Genomic DNA, 15742 nt, shown 5'->3' with positions numbered 1-15742 from the left:
ATATCAACATTTCCTGGTAATATTTGGGAAACCTATAGCAACCCTATCGGATGAATAAATACTTCAACATTGGGACTCAACCCTCTATAAAAAGTCAAAATAGTTCAGTCTAGTGGCCATTATAATGCTACTATGATTGAACCAAAAAAGTTTAATTCAATTGAAGAATAATGATAAGGAAAATGATCCTCAATGTATCTCACAAAAGGTTCTTCAACTGTTTAATATTGTCACTTAATAAACAAAGAAATTCAACGGTGTTAGTTTAGCTCCTGTGATGTCGGTGGCCTGAATTTCATTTTAGCCATGCATGGATTATAGATGCATTTTGTGCTATAATGAAGCTTAAGTGGCTTTATAGCAATCTGTCAAAAAACGTGCAAGTTAAATCTATTGCATGTTATTTGAGTGTGTTAGACTGTAGTTTAAATATGTATATTTCAAATGGTTCTCATTACAAATCCCATTATGAAGCCTTAGCTGTTTACCATCATATTTTCAACTTGCTTTTATTGCAGTGCCTTAAACATTTGTGTACATAGTTTGCTTTGCATTGTGAACGGTTATGTTGCCCTCTGCAGGCCATCAACGGTAATAACAACAGACGAAAAAAACAAAATATTTTCTCTTTGTTTAGCATTCCCCTACTTTAACGAACAAAAGGTAGCCGGAGAACTCTTTGCAAAAGCCTCAGCGAATGAACAGCGGCTCGTTATCGCAGTTTGCGCAATACCGCATTCCTACCCTGAGCTTGAGGTTCAAGTATGCGGTGTGGCGCTTCACATAAACATGGGCGTGGTCTGGATTCATCGTCGCCCCGTGACAGATGACATACAGTTGACACATCTAATAAACAGTCGAGCCGGTGTCAACAAGCCACGCCCCTGCGCTTCGACGGCCAACGAGAGTGAAGCGTCACTCAGAGGGGCGGGATTTCAGGGCAGGCAACGTTAAGTTGTTTTCATCGACTGTGTGGCGTCGCAGCCAGGTCGCGGAGAAGTGCACCGTCCGCTATGCAGACGTAAACTAACAGCTGTCGATGAGGCCGCCGCCGACAAACGACCACGGTCGGGTTTAATCGTCACGGAGAACTTTTCAAACGCACTTTACAGCATTATAGCGACGGTGTACCGCTTTTGTGGCCATGGAGGAGAAGAAGGAGGAGGGGGAAGCGGAGATCCAGGAACACGGACCCGAGCACTGGTTCTCCAAATGGGAGCGGCAGTGCCTAGCCGAGGCCGAGCAGCAGGAACCGAGCGAGGAGGAAACCGAGCAGAGCCAACAAAAACTCTGGCACCTCTTCCAGAACTCCGCCACGGCCGTCGCGCAATTGTATAAAGGTGTGAAATTCTTAACGAAGCGTCGCAATAGGAGGCTAACATGCTAATTGTGTCATACTGCCAAACAAAGGGCACTAACTGAAACGCTCAACGGTTAATCCTCGAGTTGAGTCTAGTTTAATCGAGTTGAGGATATGAAAAGGCTTTGTTTTGTAATGAAAGGACACGTTTAGACTTTTATTTGAGAGTATTTTTATTTTATGTTTGTTTGTTTTGAAGGTCGGTGGCGTTCACGAGATTAGCATCGATGCTAAATTGCTATGGAGTGACATACTGGCGGACCAGTCTGTAGTCCAAGTCCAAATCCAAATATTTCACGTTTTACATATTCACATTCGTTAATACGACATTTTGTAGTCAATTCAAACAGTTTTGTTGAACGTTACTGATATTTTTAAACCTTTCCCGGCCGGTTGTCTATCCGCGAAACAAAATGGCGAAGTGCAGGGAGGAGTTCGTCTGATGAAAATAACTCGATTTACCGACCGAAGCTTCTTCATTTTGAAATCTCCAGTAATGCATGTTTAAAAACAACAATTGTTGATACAGTACATGCAATGAACGCATTAAATATGCTCTTTTATAAAAACAATAATAGTATGCGAAACAAAATGGCGAGGGTAGGATTAGCAGGCTAAGTTCAAAAGATTGCGAGTTATTGTGTCAGCCGCCTTTGTGTTGTCTTTTTGTCGGGGTTTTTTTCAACTAAATGTTGAATAAAGCTAGCATACATTTAGAGTAACACTATATTTTTATAGATGGGTTTAAACGGCATAGTCAGATAAACTAAAGCTACTCAACAAAATGGCGTTGAGTCTTCTGGCTACATATCACATTTAGTTCACATTTATAGACGTCGTGTAATTACAGGCTGTGACTAAAAAGTTAGTGTGCTGTCTATGTAGATGGCATTTCTAGGTATCATACACGCCTTTGACATCTTGTGGTGTCTAATAGTGCGTATGGGTTGGCAGTTCACTGGGTTATTGAGACAAACCGTGTGTAGGGTTGTGAAGGTAACGAATATGTAAAGCTGAAGAGTTCAGTTTTTTTTTTAGAAAAGTAGGCAAATCTATGTTCTTTAGGCTGGAAAAAATTGCATATGCATCAATGTAAACATTTCCTGAGACTTGTGTTCACTCCCACAGATAGAGTATGTCAACAACAACAGGGGCTTTCCTTGTGGGTTCCCTTTCAAAATGCTGCAACTGCCGTTACTAATCTATATAAAGGTAAGAAAATTTATGTATTGTGTGTTCAATCTGCTATTGCTTGAGTTTACCTCTTGTTTAGAATCTATTGTTTTGCTGTACAATGTATAGGTGAACATAATAATTTCAAGGTTTTGTTTTATACATGGCACTGTTGGTATTCCCACTAGGGCTGAAACGATTCCTCGATTAATTCGAATACAAATAATAATCGAGGCAATTTTTGTTGCCGTAATTCGTTTTTTTTGTTTACTATTAAATGGTAATATATTTTTCCACATAAAGATACAGTTAACCAGACTTTTTTGTGGCAGGTGGTCGGAAGACACTTATTTGTTAGCATGTCTGTTTCTTTACTCTAACAATAAAATGTTGGTGAAATAAACCCTCAGAACAACTCTGATGACATGAACAAATGAGCTTCATCTCCAAAGCGCAGACACAGACAAATTTATGAGCATCATGCATGTAGCATGTGTCTCACCCATTCACTGTAAGACAGCCGCACCTTAGTCTGTTCACACACTCACTCGTATTTCTCATGCTGATAAATAAGTGATATCTTATTGAAATGGTGAACTGCTATTGACTTAGTTTTAGTCTATTTTGCGAGTGTTTTCCAGCTGCATAAAACTAGATTCGGACTAGTAGATGCCGAATCCTGTTATTTACACATGCCATCTGGGTCTTCCGACAACCTGCCAAAATAAAGTCTGGTTAACTCTGTATCTTTGTTTATAAAAATTTATTACTATTTAATTGTAAAAACAGAAACTAAAACTAATTTGGGTAAACTAAATGCATCATGCATAAGCTGAAGTTAGTTGTTTACCTTTGAAATTATTCTTTTTATAAATGTTGCTTATTTATGCATTTGTATTATATTGCATTTTGAATGTTATATTGCAATTGAATGTACTAAATGTGTTTAGTTTTCACAGATATTAATGTATGCTTTTTCAGCTATACATATGTTACTTTTTCTAAAAAGGACACAAATTAGTTGTTTATTTAAGAGACCCGTCTTTTTTCTCTTGTATATTTAGTATTGCTCTTTAATAAAGAAATAGTACTTATTATCCGAATACCCTTTATTATTAATTAATTATTATTATTAAAATAATCGTTATCGTCAGCCCTAAATTCCACATCACAAACTTATAGAAAAGCTTGCGTAAGATCGCTGTGAGGAGTTCACAATTTCAGCTTGTTGAACTGTTTTTTATAGATAAACAGGAGTGAATACCTCAGCAACCGGCTGTACAACAACATTGTCCATTAGGTTTGCATTACATTTACATCAATTCATTTGGCAGGTGCTTTTACCAAAAGTTACTTGGAGTACATGAAGTCGAGTCTTGTTAAGAGACAAACTTGTCCAATTGGATTTTTGTGTTGGTTGGAAGGACAGTAACATGCGAACACACTAAAAAGCTGAATCTGTCAATCATGACTAAATTACTTGCATTTCTTTTCAAAAGCACTCATGGAAAGATATAATCAATAGCCATTTACATGAGTTGATTAAGCGGTTATTATAAAACTTTGTAGTTCGGTACTTCCTTGCTTAATGGCCACATGTCAAGAAGTCTTTAAGCAGCTGTCAGTATTCGCATGTTTAGAAACTACACGTCTGACTTGTATCGAAACGATCGGTTTCTCTTCCCGGAAACAATCTGTCTGAACTGTAATAGTGGAAGTAGTTCTCATCGTTATGACTAATTCAGAACAGTTAAGTCGAAGCAGTCTTATGTAATGTAGTCACTGCTGGTGTTGATAGCATGGTTCAGAAATGATTCGTTTGCTTGGGATAATGAATGGAGGATGTGAGGTGTCATGAATGATTTGTCACTTTATTAGGAGCTGTCAGGAACAGGGAGGTGTCTGGGTGTTTACCGGACTTGACTTCTTGCATGTCAATTGATTTGGTATATCTTTTTGCTGTCGTCTGAAGTTTGTAGAAGCGGTATGACAGGATGCGAGGGTGTTCAGCAGCCCTTGATAAGGGCCTTTGTTGGATATATTTAGGTGCAGTATGTTTCATTCGGTTCACCGATGATGTGTATCAACCCAATTCATCTCTTAATCACAGTTAACAGCATGTACCAACATGCCCTAGAGAACATGCGTATGTTATTTATATGATGTTTTCATTGATGTTTTAGCACTTGGCTGTTAAATATCTGGTCGTGAGTAATTGGGCTAAGCATTTTCACAGTAAAGGAGCGGTCACACCTTACATTTGTGCTCCACTGCCTTTGTTTATACAGATAGGTACGTGGGAGACCGGAAGTGAAAAACACGTCCATTCTACTGCATGTGACTTGCACTGTGTTCAAGTTTGGTGAGCCCTGACCTTCCGTGTGTCCGAAGTCTTGGTGTCTACTGTGATTGTGGATCTTTTATTTCTCCTAAATAACAAATAAGATACTTTTTCTTGTATCATTTCATACATTTAACCTTCATCAAATGTTTTCCATCTCAAGTAAAGCATACTTTATTTTGGTCCAGATACAGCCTAATAGAAAATGTAACATGTTCTTGCCCGGCAGTTTTGGTCAAGGCATTTTATTTGTTGCCTGTCACAGATTTTAAGTTGAAAATAACTTTGACAAAGTAACAGTGCAGCTATTAATGAGGAGGTGGTGCTGAAAGAATTTAATGTATGGAAATGAATTGTCTTAAAAACATGCAGTTTTGTTAGCTATTGTAGATGTGTCCTTTGCATATTGACATTATTAAACACATCTCAATACCATAAAAAGTTAAACTGCGTTTTTATTTCACATACATGCATATTGTGTGATTGGTAGCATTTCAATTTAGGGAACATTGAGTCAAGGAAGTGATGTATCATTGGGCGTGCACCGCAAGGAAGCATTGATAAGGTTTTATAGTGTATGATCTAAGGCACAACCGATGTCTTACAGAGTTTTTTTTTTTCTTCCAGAGAGTGTTGATGCCCATCAACGCAGCTACGAGCTGGGTATTCAGATCGGTCATCAGCGACGGAACAAAGACGTCCTGGCATGGGTAAAGAAAAGGAGGCGAACTATTCGACGTGAGGATCTCATCAGCTTCCTCTGTGGTAAAGCCCCACCGCCACGGAGCTCCAGAGCTCCTCCAAGACTGACGATGGTGTCGCCAAGCCGACCCGCATCCTCAGAGACAAGTTCTTCTGTAGAAACCGATCTGCAGCCGTTCAGGGAGGCCATTGCGCTTCATGGTGACGACATTAATTCTTTGTTGTCACGCACTGAAATTGAAATGTTCACACTATAAGAATATAAAAGTATAACGGAAGTTGCGTTACAACATTTAACACATGAAACCGGATTCCTCTTGTTAACGTGTTTATTATTTGGTTGTTTCATGCTTTGGTCTAGTTGAATTACGCATCTTTTGCTATTGCAAACTAAAGCAAAGACCTAATCATTTTTTATAGGTTATTCATTTTAACCCTGGTTGAAACATTGAATAGCATGATGCCTTTTGTCTACATGGCATTGTTAAGGGTTGTATCAGTTAATACTTTAATCATAAATCATTGGTTTCTGTGTCTTTAAGGTCTAAGCGGAGCAATGGCGAGTATCAGTATGCGCTCTGGACCCCCTGGTTCCCCTACACACCTGAGCGCTAGCTCTGCCCCCAGCCGTCGCAGAAATGGCCTTCACGATGTGGACCTCAACACTTTCATTGCCGAGGAGATGGCGCTGCACCTCGACAACGGAAATCGGAAACGAAGCTCCGCCCAGTGCAATGATGTCATTACAGACTCGCCCACTCACAAACGCAATAGGCTGATCTGAGCTCTTAATAAAAACGGCTGCGAAGTGAGAAAATGCCACTCACTCATCCTCGCATCTTATTCAGACCAGGAAATGAAAGCAACCAGTAACAGTGCTCACCACAGCCCAGCACATTCTCTGATTGGTCACAAGAGCCCAGTGAGGTCATCAGTGGGGAGGCGGTGCTCAGTGCAGAGGCCTAAGTGCCCTTCCATAGGATTCTGTTGACAAACACACAACACCTTTCACTATATTGTTGTGTGAGTTGACCGTTTGTGTGCGTGTAAGATTTGTGTTAAAGGCTGAACTGACACGATTGAACGCAGGAACAGGAAAAAAACATCTTTGTGTGCATGTCCGCAATATATTGAGCTACTTTTGTTCAATTGTGTGTGTGTTTCAATGTATGGGAGTACATGTCGAATGTGTGAGTGATGGTGTGAATGGTCAGTTTTGTGTTAGTGTGTTTGCGTGTGGTACCTGCCTCTTCCTCCAGCATCTGTCACTGCCCCAGCTCTCAGTTACCACACTGCGGCTTCAAAAGCAACAAGTTTTATTTTTTAATATTATTGACGATGTTATTCATAATTTTCTTTTGCCTTCTCTTAATTCTGCTCCTGTAGCAGGCACAAGTGCTGCGATGGCCACACGTCTGCGGTCATGCACATCTTGTTTTTCTTCAATACTTCAGTTTCTCAGCATTCTTCATCCTGTTTTGACACACTTTCCCCAGCACCTTTGTCTCCAGTGTAACATTATGTAATGTAAATACCTGTAGGTGCTGACATAGACTTGTGGTACATATTGTAAAAAAAAAAAGCTGTGCAGAGACCATTGAGTTGTTAATGTACTATAATGATTCTTGCATTAAAGAAATCAAGCTTTTAACTACTTCTCTCTCTGCCATGTTTGTCGTCTTATGTCAGACATTGCTAACTTCACTTTTATGACCGATTATCATAACATCCTGGGAAGTGGGAATAAAACACCAATATGTTGAATAAACACAATGTCATGTTAAATGTACAATCTGTTACTGTTTAATTGACAGCGTGTCAACACCAGCTGTTCATAACAATGCGTTCAAAATGGCTGCTATCATCCAAGTGTTCGGCTGTTTCTCAGCACTTTAATGAATTTATCTGCATAAGAATCAAAACCGCATAATTCTTGGATAACATGTTGTTTTCATGAGGGAGACATGACGAATAAGATGTTTAAGGCCAGCTCATGGATTAGTGTTGTGTGTTAGTTATAGAAGCTTATGCTTGATTTCAATTGAATTATGCGTTTGAAAATGCATAAATATTAATGGGGGGGAGTGTCTCCACCATGAGAAGTTTTGTTGGGGGGGCAAAAATCTTCGTACTTTTAAAATAGTTTTTTAAACAATACAAGCTAAGCATTCTTCTTTTGCCCAAGCTTCCTTTAGAGAGCTCCTAAACAACCTGTAAACAATAATAAGAACTTACATTTTTAAAGAGACATGAATCACCAAAAAAGACATAATGCACTTAATTATTGTAAATAATTCATTCACAAAAAATTGTGTATCTTATTCCTTATATAGGTCCTTATATCTGAAGGACACCATAGGTTTATTTTTTACCACCTATAGGTATCCCACATCTCCCCAGCCCCCCCTCAATTTGAGAACTGGATTTATGTAAACTGCAAGCAAACTTATGATCCAACATTGTCTAAAACTGTAAAAATTGACCTGCACAAAAGATAACCGGTATTCCTGATTAGATGCAACGTAATGCCCAAGTTATCTTTAAACCAATACCTACAGTAATAACATATTTATTGGAAGATTTACACATTTAATCATGTTAGATGCAAAACTTTTTGGCATTCAGTCATTACTTTTATTATTGACTGTTAAGTGAATTTTCAAAGCAACTTTACACTTTGAAATTAAAATTACTGCATGCTAATTCACAGAATTGGCCAGGAGAAAACAAAGATACAAATGTTTTTTTGTAAATCTGACGTTACATCCTAAATTTGCATTTAAGTCTTAACCTTTGCTGCCAATAAAAATATATGCATTGAGCATATATATTCCCATATCTGGGAAATTTGTCTTGGCCTCGGTCATACATGTACATTTAGGCATTTGGCAGACGCTTTAATCCAAAGCAATTTACATTGCTTTATCCTGTACATTTTACATAGGTATTTGCAATCCCCTGGGATCGAACCCACAACCTTGCTCTTACCACTGAGCTACAGGAAAGCACAGATTTGAAAGAAAAACTAGACATCACACACTTGCAGACTTTTTGAACGTTTGCATACAAAACCATACATGATAAAATCTGCAGACTTTCTGCAACAACTCCACACTAAAAATCTGAGCAAAAGTCTTGAAGTGTATTACAGCCATTACTAACACAATAAAACATAAAACGTGACAACATAACCAAAAATGTGACTTTATCTCATTTTGGAACCAAACTCTTCATATAAACAAACTATAAATAAAATATTTGTGTGGTTGGCATGAATACGTATAAGTTAAAATATTTGAAATAGAATCCTTATCTCATTTTTTATTTTAAAACAATCATTTTTTATTAACCATTTAACCGTTTCTCCTCCACAAAGGTCTTTACATTCAGTCTCACTGCGTACCGCAACCTGTTGTTTCATTGATAAAATAACACTTCAAGTTGGTCGTGGGGGCGCATCAGGGATGCAACAATCCACTATCACTATGGTAACAGCCCGCCGCTCCGTACAATGTCGTCGGCTCTGCATTCCTCTACACCGCTGTCTTCTGAATCATCTTAGTTTCGCCGCGTTTCTGTAAAGATGATCGTGAGCCCGTCACCATAGCAACACGTTACATATCCAGAAGTAATATTTATCCTTCCCAGCAAAGATAAGCCGAGGCCGTTCTTATCTATAACGCCACGCAATGTCCGTCACGCCCCGCTAGGGGGCGGCAGTTAACCACATAAAGAAGCGTGACGACAAAAGCGTGAAAAATCAAGTGCGTAAAAACCTAAATTGCCCTTGCAGATCCCGTCTCGACGACATAGGTTGTGTGTAAATGAGCAAACGGGATCTATGTTGTGCAGTATGTGTAAAAAGGTGAATTAGAGGTGATGTTTCCGTCTCTTTGAAGAGAAATGTGAAGGGTGGGCTTAAAGAGAGATACATTTCTGTAAAGAAGATGAGCTCACTGGTGCTTTGCTGAATGAGAAAAATCACAAACAAAGCTTTATGAGTGGGTAGAAGGAGAGAGAGGGAGAGAGTAAAGGTAGTAAAATGGCATGGAAAGAGAGTAAGGATAGGTAAGCCTATAATGCACACCACGAAATGTCAATTCCGCCATCATTTACTCATCCTGACTTTCTTTCTCGTGTAGAATACAAAATGAGATTATAGGCAGGATGTCCTGTGTGCAATGAAATCGATGGGGACTGAAGCTGTCGAACTCCACAAATGAGTTGAAAGCACCACAAAATGTGTCAAGACAAGATTGACACCCCACTATGGGTGCAGTGCGCCGTGTATCTACTTGTACCTGAACATGAATGACATTTGAGGGCTATGGGACAATGAAAAAATGAGCAAATCATTTCAATTCAGAATGTACGTCACGTTAAGGTATCGTATGACTTCTGAAGACATGAAATATAGTGCATGGATTGTCGTATGGACTATGTTTGTGGTTATTTGTATTCACTTTCATTGTATGGAAAATAGCAAGGTTTGTTATTTTTAGATTTTAGCGTTTGAAGAATGAAAAGGTCAGACAGGTTTGGAACGAAATGAAGATGATTGTGACCTCACCTCATCTCTCCTCTTAAACGTTTCTGGCTCCATCTTTCACTGGCACCCGGGGTTCTCTCATCCATCTTTGCTTGCGTCCAGCTGCAAACACACGTGTAAATGCTTTTGCTATTCTCATGTATTGAATGGTCTACAACACCAAGCCCCGGAGCGCCTCCAAAATATTATTACGTCTGTCTAAGGGCAACTCTGTCTCTGACACTATCTTTGCCATACACACAAAGCAAGGCCCTAAGGCTGCTTCTGTGAAATTACTTGCATCTCAGAAAAACACGAGTGAACATAAGCCTATTTTTATCAACATCATCTTTGTACGTCTACAGGAAGGACACATATTTGATGTGCCCACAAAAATAAGATTTTTTAAATCAAAATCTTTCTTTTATACCTTTCTTGGTTTTTCTGTGCACAATTCATCAGTCCAGGTTATTCCAGAATAAAACGTTTGTTTTGTCAAAAAATATAACTTGCTCTGAAATTGTCTTTTTGGGGGGTGATGTCATGTGGGCCATGCATGTTCATTAATAGCAAAATACCTTATTTTACGTTCAAGAAATGCATTTTGAAATACATTCATAAGTCTTGCAAATAATAAAACAGTTTTATTTTTTGGCATGTTTCATAGCACTAAAAACACATAAAATAAAGGGAAAAAATAATAGCGATTTAAAGCTGGTTCAACCTAATATAATAAAAATGACCGCATTAATAAAATAAATGTTACCATAATCTCAAGGGTGAACTTGACCTTCAGACTCTAGGTCCAAGTCTCCTGAAAAGTACATGACAGCTGTGTTGCAGGAGGGGGTAGATTGCCACAACCCTCTGCAAATTCACATTCTGTCTTTATACTAGGATGAAACGACCACTAATCACCATCTAATGAATTCCTGATGAATAAATTCATCCTTCAGTTTTAGTTCATTCTTGTATGCTTTAACTATACAGCAATCGATAAAAACTTCTGTATAGGATTTGTCTGTGGCACACTTTGTTCTTTCATTAACAGACTTCAATTGAGGCATCAGCCGTTTTGATAAGCGGCCCTTCATTGATAAAAATTTATATTATGTTTAAAATTTAAAGCGTACCGCTTCACTAACGCTGGATTCAGGCCATTCAGCAATGTTCTAACCGAGACGAACTTCAACTTCAATCTGGGTAAGCCCATGCACACCAGCTGGCCAGAACACAAACACACACATACAAAGAGTGAGAGAGAGAGATAGATAGATAGATAGATAGAGAGAAAGAGAGAGAGAGCACTTATCAGAATGGACAGGAAATATTCTAACTTTAGTTTGAGTTTTACATTCCCCAGATGCACTCTCTCTCTCTTTCTCTCGTTCTCTCTCTTTCTTTTACTCTATCTTTCTCCCGTTATCTCCCGCAGGGTGTGCTGTCTGGGATGAGAGCTCTCACAGCCAGAACATTCTCTCTCTCTCTCTCTCTCTCTCTCTCTCTCTCTCTCTCGGTCACACACATACACACACACACACATATTCGCAGGACTCAGCATGGACCTATGCACTATATTTTGAATAATATATGGTGACCAGAGGAGCAGCCCAAGATGATCATCCTGCGTTTAGCAGAGAGGAGAAATGAGCAAGTCTGACCTCATATTGCTGCGGGGGCCATTGTAGGCTGGATGTGGAGTTTCAGATGCCATTATATTTAACCCCCAAAACACAATCTTAAATAAAGTGTAATCTTATACAAAGGAATGCATAAATAAAAGCATTCTTGATCACAACTGAAGTAAAAGAATTGCTTACTTATTTTGTTCGTTTGTATATTAAAAGGGTGTTTGTATACCCTTGTCAAATAAAATGCCATTAGATTTATATAAAACTGACAATGCATTTATTTGACGTATTGGTAGCAATGTTAAATGTAATATTTATGTTTTGATTGACATTTACAGTATACTTTAAATAACATTTGCACAAGGGCACAATATTTTATGCTCACGGATCACACAGGTCGTTGTCGCCACATTTCTTTACGCACTCCCAAAATACATTAAAGTTCAGAAGGCTGCAACTGTATTTGTTTACTTGTGTAACAAATAATAATGTAAACAATGATCTGGATACTGTTAAAATGACACTGCATTTATTCATATTGATTTCATATGTATATACTGTATATATATATATATATATATATATATATGTGTGTGTGTTTATATATATATATATATATATATACGGTATATATATTCATACATATATACACACACACATACTGTATGTATATATTATAGGCACTGTATTTCTTCCTAGGAAAATTAAAGATTAGACTTTCTTTAAAGGCTTATGATCCTGATGAAACACACATGATTAAAATGTCATATGGATTTTGTAGATGAGGACTTTCATGAAGTACATTGAAAATCCAACAAGTTAAACATATTTTTAAGAAATAAAATCTTTTGGTCTTAAATCTCCCCATACCGTCATTTATTTCCTTTATTCCTTTACTTATATAGAGTCCACTTGATGGAATGAATAAAAAACATTGAATGTATATTGAACACACTTGTTTTTGCACTGCATTTTGGGATTGAATGATGTGTGCACTTGATAATGACCAATATTTCAGACATGGCTGTTCCCTCAGTAGTGCACACCGGTATAGGGGCCTATTTTTCTAGAACTTTTCCTAGAACTTTTCTTTATAGCAATATATCAAACAGGTTTTCATTTATAAGCTGTTATAGACTTTTTACTTTACTTGCAACTAATAATACATTCATGAAGAGCTTGTCTGCAAAGACAGATATTACATGGAATGCACAATGACAACATGGCTTTTGTTGTCTAGTTATCTGTTTTTGCAAATAAACACTTCAAATAAATGTAGTTTGGTGAAACATGCCTTTTCTATGTGTATATATATATACTGCAATATATATATATTTATATATATATATATATATATATATATATTTATTTATTTACATATATTATATATATATAGACATTGTATTTCTTCGTGTGAAAATTAAACACTAAATGTACTTTAAAGGATAATGATCCTGATGTACATGGTTCCTGATTCCAGTAAATGTTAAAAAAAGTGATCTGCATGTTAAATGGCAAAGCAGCTCAACAAAACAAGAAACGACAGGACTTATAAAAATGCCAATAGCTGACGGCTGCTCAGGGTTTTGTATAATGAATGCCCGTGTGCAAATTCAGGTTTTCTTATTGAAGCCGGAATTTCATAGATTACCAGAAACCTCAAAGGCATTGGCACACATCGAAAGCTGCGTCCTCCCCTGTGATTTCTGATCCGTTTAAATCAAATTCTAATCTAACCCATCAAACGTGTTAAAATGAGGAATTCTGGTTAAGAAATAATTACAGCAGGAAGAGAAGGACAGCTGGTGATCCTACAAGCTCACCCAGTTGTCTGCTCTGACTTTCGCCTATTAACATTTCCTGGTCGGCCAGATTGAAAAGTATCATTTGAAAGGCGGAACAACAAAAGATAATTTCCCATAATGTTCAGACAATAAACATTGAAATCTTTCAATGTTCAACATGTCCCCTTCAGTAAAACTGATGGCTACGCTTCTGCCAAATGCTACAATCTGGAGGAAGCAGGAAAAAAAACGTACATTTTCCTGCAAGTATTTTATGCTAGCTGGGTGCTACATGGTGCATCTTTCTGGCGTTTATACATCTCATTTGGTATGAATGGGACTGATTGGAATGTTTTTGTAAAGGGGACTGGGAAATTCAGCCAAACAGCTGGTCTTGGGGAGATGCCGGTGATTCTGCCCCAGTGTGAACCCGCAAGGAAGGAAGACAACTTTTCAAATTATACTTCACTGTTGGTGTCGTGGCATACTGGGTAGTGCATGTGCTCGAGGGGAAGCAGGTTCAAGTTCGGTCCTTTTCCTCTCTCTCTCAGCTCATCCGTCTTGTTAAACAAACACACATGATTAAAATGTCATATGGATTTTGTAGATGAGGACTTTCATGAAGAACATTGAAAATCCAACAAGTTAAAACATAGTTTTAAGATACAAGATTTTTGGGTGTCTTAAATCTCCCCACACCATCATAAATATCCTTTATTCCTTCACTAATATAAAGTCCACTTGATGGAATGAATAAAAACATTTAATGTAGATTGGTTGGACACATAATGCAGTGCATTATGGGATTGAATGATGTGTGCACTTGATTATGTCCTATATTTTAGGCACAACTATTTCAGACATGGATGTTCCCTCAGTTTCTAATTTTTTTATTCCAAAACTTTTAATTTTATATTTTATTCCAAAACTTTTCTTCAAACAGATTGTCGTTTATGATCTGTTATAGAGATTTTATTTAACTTGACACAAAAAATAAATACATGAAGAGTGTATTTACAACACCAGATATTACTTGGAATGCACAATGAAAACATGTTTCTTTTTATCGCAAATGAACACTTCATATATAAATGTTGTTTGGTGAAACATGGTTTTTTCCATCACTGACTAGATCGACAAATCTCATTAATACCCCACCACACATGACTGAACATGTACTTTGGTGAATTTATGAAATTTGAGCCTGCACATAAAGCCAGATAAGGTTTCTCACCAATAAAACAGGAAGATTTAATTAAATGTATTGCAACATATAAACCTACAACATGCTTATTAGACACCATACCAACTATATTATTAAAAGAGTAACTACCTGATGCAATTGAGCCCATTTATAACATTATTCATTTGTCAATTAATCTAGGCCATGTCCCAGGACCCTTTAAACTGGTCATCCAGCCTCTAATCAAGAAACAAAGCTTAGACCCCAATCTACTAGGAAACTTTAGAACGATTTCAAATCTTAAATACTAGAAAAGTAGTGTCCAGTCAGTTGTGTTCTTTCTTACTAAATAATGACATATACGTAAAATTTCAGTCAGGCTTTAGACTGCATCATAGCACTGAAACGGCGCTTGTTAAATTTCCAAACAACCTGCTTATAGCATCTGATAAAGGTTACATCTAACTCATAGTCCTGCTTGACCTTTGTGTTGCGTTCGATACTGTAGAGTCGACAATAAAACACTTTTAGATTGCTTACACAATTATAACGGTATTCAGGGACACGCAGTACAATGGTTCAGATTTTACTTATCATACAGATATTAATTTGTCCGTTTAATTGGGGTATCATCAAATCTAATGCAGGTAAATTATGGATTACCTCAGGGATCGGTTTCAGGACCCTTGCTATTCTCCATATGCATGCTTCCCCTTGGCAGAATTATTAGATCACAATGTGCTAAATAAATAAAAATTAATTTTATTGAATGGTCAAATGTATGCTCATAACAGTGAACATGTGAGGCATAAATTGTAAACCTTTTTATAAATACATTTATAAATTTAAATCCTATAAGGAGGCAAGTAGGTGTGGGAATATGTGTGTGTCTTTCATAAATAAATAATAATAATATGTCAAAGTCTCATGTATGTGCAGAAGCAGAGAGTCTCTCATAAATATGTGAACATATGTCTAAAATGAGTTATGAATAATATACTTAGAGGGTGTCCGTCTGAGTAAATATCATTCTGTTGCCA

At 37.5% G+C, this 15742-nt stretch overlaps 1 protein-coding gene across 2 annotated transcripts; it reads left to right on the top strand.

Annotated features, from left to right (window-relative positions):
- The first annotated feature begins 949 nt into the window (after window positions 1-949).
- Window positions 950-7230, top strand: hapstr1b (HUWE1 associated protein modifying stress responses b). 2 transcript variants are annotated; one of them, XM_056736337.1, is made up of 4 exons: window positions 950-1340; window positions 2489-2572; window positions 5502-5639; window positions 6119-7230. In XM_056736337.1, the coding sequence occupies exons 1-4, from the start codon at window positions 1145-1147 to the stop codon at window positions 6358-6360; spliced, it is 660 nt and encodes a 219-aa protein (XP_056592315.1). In that variant the 5' UTR covers window positions 950-1144; the 3' UTR covers window positions 6361-7230. The 2 variants fall into 2 exon arrangements, with proteins under 2 accessions (XP_056592315.1, XP_056592306.1); XM_056736328.1 differs by having other exon boundaries at window positions 952-1340; window positions 5502-5777.
- The last annotated feature ends 8512 nt before the right edge of the window (window positions 7231-15742 follow it).

Source organism: Triplophysa dalaica, chromosome 2, assembly GCF_015846415.1.
Source record: "Triplophysa dalaica isolate WHDGS20190420 chromosome 2, ASM1584641v1, whole genome shotgun sequence".
Lineage (NCBI taxonomy): Eukaryota > Metazoa > Chordata > Actinopteri > Cypriniformes > Nemacheilidae > Triplophysa > Triplophysa dalaica.
This window is presented reverse-complemented; position numbering and strand designations above follow the sequence as displayed.